This window comes from Corylus avellana, chromosome ca2 (assembly GCF_901000735.1).
Source record: "Corylus avellana chromosome ca2, CavTom2PMs-1.0".
NCBI classification, from domain to species: domain Eukaryota; kingdom Viridiplantae; phylum Streptophyta; class Magnoliopsida; order Fagales; family Betulaceae; genus Corylus; species Corylus avellana.
This window is the reverse complement of record NC_081542.1, coordinates 46,933,092-46,942,507: the sequence shown is the minus strand read 5'-3', so window position 1 is coordinate 46,942,507 and position 9,416 is coordinate 46,933,092. Positions and strand designations below refer to the sequence as shown.

Genomic DNA, 9,416 nt, shown 5'->3' with positions numbered 1-9,416 from the left:
TTTGTATTATCGCCTTCAACCTTCTTTCATCTTCTTCAAAGTTCGTGACTTTGACCCAATTACAGTGAGAGAAAAAGAAAAATGGTGTGAGTCGTGACTCGTGAATGTCTCTCTTCGAGGAAAATATTATTAAAATATATACATATAAATAACTAATATAATAAAAATGGGTGGATATAAAAAAGCTCATGAATATTAAGTCAAATATTAATTTTTTTATTAGGAGAGATTCGGTATTACAATAAGTTATCATTACTGAATAATAACGTTAGAATTTGTCCTCAAGTTTCAACCAATAAGCTAATGGTTTCGTGGTTAGTCATTTCAGCGATTAGATTATTAGTCAAAGCATGTGAAACCATAATATTATATTTTAAATTTTATAAAATAATATTTAAATCCTTTCTATACGTTGGTCTTCCAACTAGCCTCACTTCTTATAAGAAAGAGATGAGATCAAGAGTTCAATTTGTACTTCTCCATCTTATTTGATTACCATACTTTAAAAAGTTCCTATCTGACTTTTCCTCCGTATTTTTCCATCCTCCAAAGTTGCTTGGACTCGTTCTATTCTGTTGGGTTATCTCACATTAATTGTGGAATGGACTGATAGTCAGTTTATAAATGAAAGGAAAAGTCTCACTTCTTGATAGGGGTGCAAAGGCGGGCGGTTAAAAACCGCCCGCTAACCGTTAACCGTTCTAACCGCTAACTGTTAACCGCTCTAACCGTATTAACCGCTAACCGCCTAACCGCTATAACTGCCTAGCGGTTAGCGGTTATTGGGTTTATTAACCGTAACCACTAACCGCATTTTTATATAATATATTTTTATAATTATAATTATAAAAATATTTATACATATAACATAATCACTTGATGATTAAATCACAATTTTTTAAAAAAATAATTAAATCACAATTTGAGTATTAATATATTATCACTATAATTTATATGATTATATCACATGAGATTGATCATTAAATCATTTGATTATATAATAACAAATTATACATATATAATATGACATAACTCATAAGTATATCAATTCATACTAATACAACAATTAAATATCTAGAGACTTATTTCCAATATATGTTATAAACTTATAAGTCTATATATGTTATAAGTCTATATAAGTCTACATATGCATATGAATAATATAAATGTATAATATCAATACTTAATCATATGATTCAATGACAATTCAAATACTTTATTCAAGATTTCAAGTGAATCATATTATTAATGTACAATGATGATATGATTCGTATAATATCAAATTAAGTAATTGACATTGGATTAAACAATGACTAGTGTGTTACTTATAAACACAATTTAAATATTAATGTATTATCATTATAATTTTAGTAATTTATATATTATCACTGTAATTGATATGATTATATCACATGATGACTTGATCATTAAATCATATGATTATATAATAATAAATAATACATATATAATATGACATAACTCATAAGTCATAAGTCTACAAGTTAATCATATGATTCATGTACAATGATAATCACAATTGATTCAATTGAATTAAACAATATATTATTTATTCATAGATGTGACTCAACCTTCAAGTTCAAGTGCTGCTTCATCTTTTGCCTGGAAGTTTGTTAGTAACGAAGGTTATTATTTTTTGAATTGTCATAGTATTTTAATAATAATACAATTATATTAAGCACGTTTTGATATGTGTACATGCTTGTGCCTTAATATTATTATGTTTAATATTATAACTTTTCTTCTTTTGATGTCCACAGGATTTGCTAGAGGATCAAATGAGAGGATTGATGAAGTTTTAATGTTTTATTTGTATCATTTAATGTTTTATTTGAACTTATTTTATATGCTTTGTGTTGAACTTTTTTTATATTTTTTTTTATATGTTGTGACAGTTATCTGAATTCTGAACTTTTTTTTGTATGTTGTGTTGAATTTTTTTTTTTCCTAAAAAAAAAAAGTTAACGAGTTATGATTTAATATTTAAGGAAATTTTTTTTTAAGTACAAGTAAATGTAAATTTTGGGTCAAATATTTTTGATTTTTCAATATGGGCTCTTTTTATAGCAATTGGGCCCAAGAAGATATTAAAAATACAAGAAAAAAGAATGAGGGTAAAAAAAAAGCCAAAAAATAAGAAGCACAAAAAGCCCAAAAAAAACCCAATTTTAAAAAAGCGGTTAGCGGGCGGTTATCTATTTCGCTAACCGCTAACCGGTGGTTAACCGCTAACCGCTAACCGCTGTTGCGGTTAGTGAAATTTACTAACCGCTAGGGCGGTTACGGTTAGCGGTTATTGCCACTAACCGCTAACCATAATCGCCTTTGCACCCCTACTATTTGAGCTAACTTTTGGAGTTGAAAGAGGCCCAAAATCACCTACCACTGGTATCAGAGCCCAGATTTACTAACAAGTCTTAACCCAACAGTCTACGGGAGAAACGGGTTGTTGCTGCTCTGACTCAGGGCCCGATGTGCGAGGACGAGATTGTTGGAGTTATCCCACATCGGTTGTTGAAGGGGCTGATGGTCAATTTATAAGTATGAGAGAAAGCTACACCTCTTGAACTAGTTTTTGGGATTGAGGGAGGCTCAAGACCACCCAACATATTCACGAAGCATCTTCCTATATTTTTGAACATATTTCAAACAAAAACTTGTTTGCAGAAAACCATTTTCAGCGTTTTCCATTAAGCCTATAGTCTTAAATCTATTCATTTCACGGACAAGCATGGCGATGGTTTCTTCAAGACTAGTCTTTTTCCATGTCTCAATTTTATTACTAGTTACACAAGCCACTGCCCAGCAACCCTTCTTATACAATTTTTGTTTGAACGACGTGGGTAATTATACCACTAACAGTACCTACAAGGCGAATCTCAACCACGTCCTGTCCTCCATCTCTGCAGACACAGATATCAACAGCGGGTTCTACAGTTCAAGACCCCGATAAAGCTTATGCAATTGGACTTTGTCGAGGAGATATTAAGAAAGATGTTTGCCGTAGTTGCCTCAATGACTCTATGGTTGCTCTCACACAGCTTTGTCCCAATCAGAAAGAGGCAATAGGATGGTACGACAATTGCTCGTTGCGCTTCTCAAATCGCTCCATTTTCGGCATCGTGGAAACCTCTCCTAGTTTTTATATGTGGAACAGAAATAACGTATCGGACACAGATGGGTACGGCGAGGCGCTTAAAACCCAGTTTGATATCATGATCACTGAAGCTGCATCAGGTGATTCCCTCAAGTTTGCGACGAGAACCTCAGTCGCCCCGGACTTGAGTACAATGTATGTGCTTACGCAATGTACTCCTGATTTGTCCCGGCAAGAATGCAATAGCTGTTTACAGATGATTTTTGCACAAATACCACTCTGTTGTATTGGAAAGGTAGGTGGGAGAATATATACACCCAGCTGTAATTTTAGGTACGAGAGCTACCCTTTCTTTAACTCTACAGCTGATAAGCCGTCACCGCCACTGCTACCAGGCTCACCTCCGCCTGCTTTGCCACCTCCGCCGCTAAAAGGTTTTTTTTTTTTTTTTTTTTTTTGGTTTCCTGATTATATGGTTATATGTTGTGATTTGTGTGTCAACTGAACAATTATTTCCAGTCTTAATGACTAATTCAAGTTCGGCAGTTGAAATGTCTTCATTATCACGAAACGAAGTGCTTTTGGTTTCCGCAGGAAAGGAGGCAAACGCTCGAACTGCCATCATCATTGTTGTTCCGAGTGCTGTTGTTATGCTACTTATTGTCGGTGTTTGCATCTTTTTAAGAATAAGGAAGCAAAACAATAATTTTGAGAGTAAGTTAAATTTAGTTCAAGTGTTGCTTATTTGAAAGTTATTCTCTCGTTAATGTTATGTGTTTGGGGTGTTTCTTTTTTTTAAAAAAAAAAAATAATAATAAAAGGTGTTTAGCGGTTATATGAAGGTAATAACTGTTTTTTATATTTTTAGAAGTGATTTGAGTTTAAGTTGTTTATTAATGTTTTAATTTTGATTAGAAAAACAAAATACAGAAAACAAAAATTTTAATGTACTCCGCTAATGGCAGAATGTTTCATTACAAAAAAAACAAGATTTAGTAACATGGTTATTTGGGGCTTTTTTGCCAAAAAAAAAACGTCGCAATTGATTTTGCAACGCCACTTTGAATATTTTCGAAGAGAAAATGCTTTCCTTTGTAAATGATCCCGGCATGTCGGGGGGTAAGTCGCTCTTCTTTCTTAAAAACAGACCTTAAGCCTAATTGCCTTTCTCATCAGAAAAAAGTTTGTTTCACAAGAAATATCTTCGAAATAAGCCACATTAAATTTATCAACAGAGAATAGTTTGTTGAGGAATTCGCTGACTCATATGAAGAAGACAAAAAAACAAAGAAAGACATATGTATTGGTCTCATGAATTTCGATAATAAACATTAACCCTCAGCTGGTATTATCTGGAAAAATGCAGAATTCAAAAGTGGTTTTGAAAATCTCTAGCTATTTACATAATTGTTTCTCTGATTTTGTTAAGCATTACGAGAATTACCTTCGGTAGTAAACTTTTTTTTTTTTTTTTTTGGATCAATTGTAATAAAGATTAACCCTCAGATGGTATATATTATGATTAGCCCTGGCCTGCTCTATAAATAACCACTAACCCATTTCAAGCTCCTCTGCTTCAATATGTTACTGTTTCTTAAACAATTTCCTTTAATCATTTGAATATGTGTTAACTTGTTCCTCTTCTCTGAAGCAGCGGATGAAATAACAAGTGTTGATTCCTTGCAATTCCATTTCGGCACTATTAGAGCCGCCACAGACAACTTTTCTGACGCAAATAAGGTTGGGAAAGGTGGATTTGGGGTAGTTTACAGGGTAAGAAAACATCATGATAAAAAATGGATCATCAATTGTTTTTCAAAATGTATCAAACCAATATATTTAACTCTTTGAAGTTGACTTGAATTGTTTTATTTATTGCTTATTTTCATATATTCAGGGTAGGTTTTCAAACAGACAAGAGATAGCTGTGAAAAGACTATCAACAAACTCTGGACAAGGAGATGTAGAATTTAAGAATGAGGTCCTACTAGTGGCCAAGCTCCAACACCGAAATTTAGTTAGGCTCCTTGGATTTTGCTTGGAAGGAAATGAAAGACTTCTTATCTATGAGTTTGTGCCTAACACAAGCCTTGATCACTATATATTTGGTACCAATACATTTCTATTTGTACATTACGATCAAAATACTTTCATTTGGGATAGAGAAAAATATGCTCATAAATATTGCAGATCCCATGAAGCGTGCTGAATTGGATTGGGGAAGGCGGTATAAAATCATAGGTGGCATTGCAAGAGGGCTTTTATACCTTCATGAGGATTCTCGACTTCGGATTATTCATCGTGATCTCAAAACTAGCAACATTCTATTAGATGCAGCAATGAATCCTAAAATTTCAGATTTTGGCATGGCAAGATTATTCGTATTTGGATCAAATGGAAGGGAGTACAAATAGAATTGTGGGGACCTAGTAAGTATGGAAACAAGTTAGAGCTAATGACTACAAGTCTACAACCATGTATGCTTGTGTAATTGTTAAATTTCATTGTATTAACACGCCAAGATAGTCATAAAAAAGATTGAAATTAAATAATTTTCACATAGCTTTTAGCAACTCCGTTACCATTCAAACTAAAGCAAAGAGTATTGATATTGATATGCAGTGGATATATGGCTCCAGAATATGCAATGTTTGGGCAATTCTCAACAAAGTCAGATGTCTTTAGCTTTGGTGTCCTAATTCTGGAGATTGTAAGTGGTAAGAAAATTACTAGTTTCTGTGACACAAAATATGGAGTACCTTCTTACCTATGTAAGTATATCAATTGGAAAATCTCTTACTTTTATTAAAAAAAAAAAAAAAAAAGTTGAAAATTAATTATACAACTTTTTGCTTAACATTTATGTGGTGCATTGATATATTTATGTAGGCGTGGAGAAATTGGAGGGAGGGGACATCTTCGAATCTCATAGATCCCATGCTAACGAAGGGCAGTTCAAAAGCTGAAATGATGAAATGTATTCACATCGGTCTACTATGTGTTCAACAAAATGTAGCTGACAGACCAGACATGGCTTTAATTGCTCTCATGCTTAATAGCGATTCTATCGCTTTGCCTGTACCTACACAACCTGCAAGCTTTACCCAGACCAATGTTCAGTCAGCCACATCACTGCAACCGGACATCAATTGCGGAGGAACTAATTATGAGGTTTCAATTAGTGAGGTATATCCTAGGTAGTTTTTTGTGGAATGAGGCTGTAATAAGCATGTCAGTACATAAATTTAACTTGCCATGATTCATCTGATGCCCCATGATCAAGGGAACTGATTAGGATGCTTCTGGAGAACCCTTTGGACACAGTGTGCCCAACAGGTTTACGGCAACCAAACGCATGGGAAACGATAGAAAATCATTTGCTTAGTCAAAATCCATGTGCATTTGAATTCTAGAGCAAACAAAAGAGTCATTCTATTTTTCAGCCTCATTTATTACAAGCTTTAAGTGTTAAAAATGGGTGTGATTGTGAAGATAGTGATAGCACTGATACCGATTAGGGCTCTGTCCCATGTGATGATGTACCTGTATAGATCTTCGAAAATTATGTGAATAAAACTTGTGTTAAGTCCACGAATGTCAAAATTTTGTTTTCGCCATGGCAATGACATACATTAAAAAATATCCACCAAGGATAAGATTCTTAGATATCCCATTTGTCCACAACCACTCATCTCAAGATCAGTTATATTAATATATTCAGAAGCTTTGAATTAGTCAAGAAATTTGGTGCTATCCCACCCGAGTAGGCTAGTCAATGTAGAAAACAGAAGCTAGATATTGAAATTAATTATACAGAAAAGTAGCACGGGAATAAGAGTGCATAAACCATAAAGAGAATGGAAGCACTTTAAAATATAATCAGGTCCATCCATTTGTAAAATGTAAGAAGTGGTTTCCACGGATAAAATCCACGTTCTTCTTGTCCAAAATAAATTTGAAAGTTTATCAGACTCGGAATTTTCAACATCGTGCACTTGGGTGCTTGGAATACTGAATTGAACATCGGAATGATGATCATATAGCTTCCGACGTCCGAGAATAAAATCTTCCCATCTTACGAACTACAGAGTCTACAGAGAGGAACAACGAAGATGTGTTGTTCAAGACTGCTTTTCTATTTCTGCTTCATTCTCTTACATACTGTTATTCTCACATTTGCCCTGCAAGACCCTTACATCTGCTCTAAATCTGTAAACTACACCAGTAACAGCACCTACAGGGCAAACCTCAACAGCCTCCTTGCCTCCATGTCTTCCAACACAGAAATCGATTACGGGTTTTACAATTTCACCGCCGGAGAAAACTCTGACAAAGTAAACGCGATTGCGCTTTTTAGAGGAGACATCTCTACGGAAGAATGCCGTAGTTGCGTCAATGCGTCGAGTCATGATCTCTTACAGTATTGTCCCAACCAGAAGGAGGCAATCATATGGTACTCAACCTGTATGGTGAGATATTCGAACAAAATCATCTTTGGTGTTATGGAAGATAACCCTTTACTTGCCTATTACAACGTACAAAACGTGTCAGACGTTGAAGGGTTCAACCAGGTGCTAACCCTTGTTAGATAGGCTAAGAAACCACACTGCATCAGGAAATTCTACTCGCAAGTTTGGTACAGCAAACGCAGCTGCCCCAAGCTTTCAAACAATATTTGCACTTTTGATGTGCACTCCTGATTTGGACGAGCTGGAATGCAGCAGCTGCCTGAGGCGGGCTATCGGATATATTCCACAATGTTGTGATGGAAAGCAAGGAGGGAGACATATAGCACCCAGCTGTGATTTAAGGTATGAGATATACACTTTCTACGACCCTGCAGCTGAGGAGGCACTACCGCCACCACCATCCCTCCCATCAGTACCACTGTTTCCACCAACGGAAGGTATGCTTTTACAGTTTTACCAATGTCCAATGTCCATAAGAGCCAATATCATAAATTAATTTCAAGGCTAAATTATAATCCTGCCAATTTATTGACTCATGCTACCCCTGTTTTTCTCGGTATCCATTGGAAGAATGTTGTAATGAAAGCAGAGTTCTGGTGTTTGCAGGAAAGGAAAGAAACTCATCTCAATCTGCAGTCATCATAACTGTGCCTACTGTTGCTTCTGTTTTACTAATCAGTTGTATCTACATCTTCTATTTAAGAGTGAGCAGGCCAAGGGAGAAAGATGAAAGTAAGTTAAAAAAATCGGTTTATCTTTCCTTGCTGCTAATGATATCATTTCTAAGTAATTTGGTAGCTAATTGTAAAGATATGAGTAACTGCCGAGACCCTTGTTGATGTACATTGTATGCACATAATAGCAATTGCATTACTCTTCTTTTGGCAATGCACCAATCTAATTCAGATGTATTGACTTGCTCCTATGAAGCAGTGGATGAAATGAGTAGCACTGAGTCATTGCAATTCAACTTTAGCACGATTAAAGTTGCTATAGAGGACTTTTCTATTGCAAATAAGCTTGGAGAAGGTGGATTCGATGCTGTTTATAAGGTCATTTGAGATTATCCAGTGGAAAATTAAGCATATCATCTTTAATAAGATGTTATATCTAAAATTACGAATTCTTGAGAGTTACATATGCTATATCATGGGATATCTGAATTTGTCAAGGAAGACTTCCAAATGGACAGGAAATAGCTATGAAAAGATTGTTAGTTCTTGTGTTGGCTTAATTTAGTTTCAAAATGTAGAGGTTACTGTTTATGGGCTCAAACACTGATATAGAATATTCAAAATCCAATCTCCACCGTTCATAATATAGATTCATGTGTTATGAACGTCCCTGCAAAATTTCAGCTCAATCGGACCACAAACGCCCATAGATCGAAGCTGTTGATCAAGACTGGACAACATTTCCAGAATGCTGTTTCACCCATGTCCAGACATGCCCTCCTCGGGTCCAGACCGCATTTCCAGAAACTCAAATTTTGCTCCGCAAAGCCCTGCCCGGACAGCTCATTAACCTGTCCGGACACCCCGTACCTTTTAGGCTCAAAAATGTGATTTTAAGTGGGTTAGGTGTAGGGTTTTGTCGGGGGTATATATACATCATTATAGAAGAGAGAGGAAAGAATTTTCACCCCCAAAGAGTTCGTCGGAGGCTGTGCTAAGAGGGATCATATGTGGTGAGCGTTAAATTGAATCTCTTAAAGTTTTAATTATTCCTTTGATAAATCTACGGTTGAGAAGTCTATTGGAAGGGTCCGGTAAAGGAGAATCACGTTGAAGAAGATTGTGAGCAAGGAGACGAGTTGTAGGTTTGTCAATCTT

At 35.3% G+C, this 9,416-nt stretch overlaps 1 protein-coding gene and 2 pseudogenes across 1 annotated transcript in view; all 3 read left to right on the top strand.

Moving 5' to 3' along the window:
* The window catches only part of LOC132170044 (cysteine-rich receptor-like protein kinase 44), a 3,137-nt gene extending 578 nt beyond the window's left edge, over positions 1 to 2,559 (top strand). The window contains exon 3 of the mRNA XM_059580961.1: positions 2,448 to 2,559. Within this exon, the coding sequence (XP_059436944.1) occupies positions 2,448 to 2,559 (112 nt within the window). The remainder of the gene's footprint in view (positions 1 to 2,447) is intronic.
* Positions 2,560 to 2,749: 190 nt separating this feature from the next.
* Positions 2,750 to 6,648, top strand: LOC132171939 (cysteine-rich receptor-like protein kinase 10; annotated as a pseudogene).
* A 579-nt stretch (positions 6,649 to 7,227) lies between these two features.
* LOC132170043 (cysteine-rich receptor-like protein kinase 10) overlaps positions 7,228 to 9,416 on the top strand; it is an 8,979-nt pseudogene continuing 6,790 nt past the window's right edge.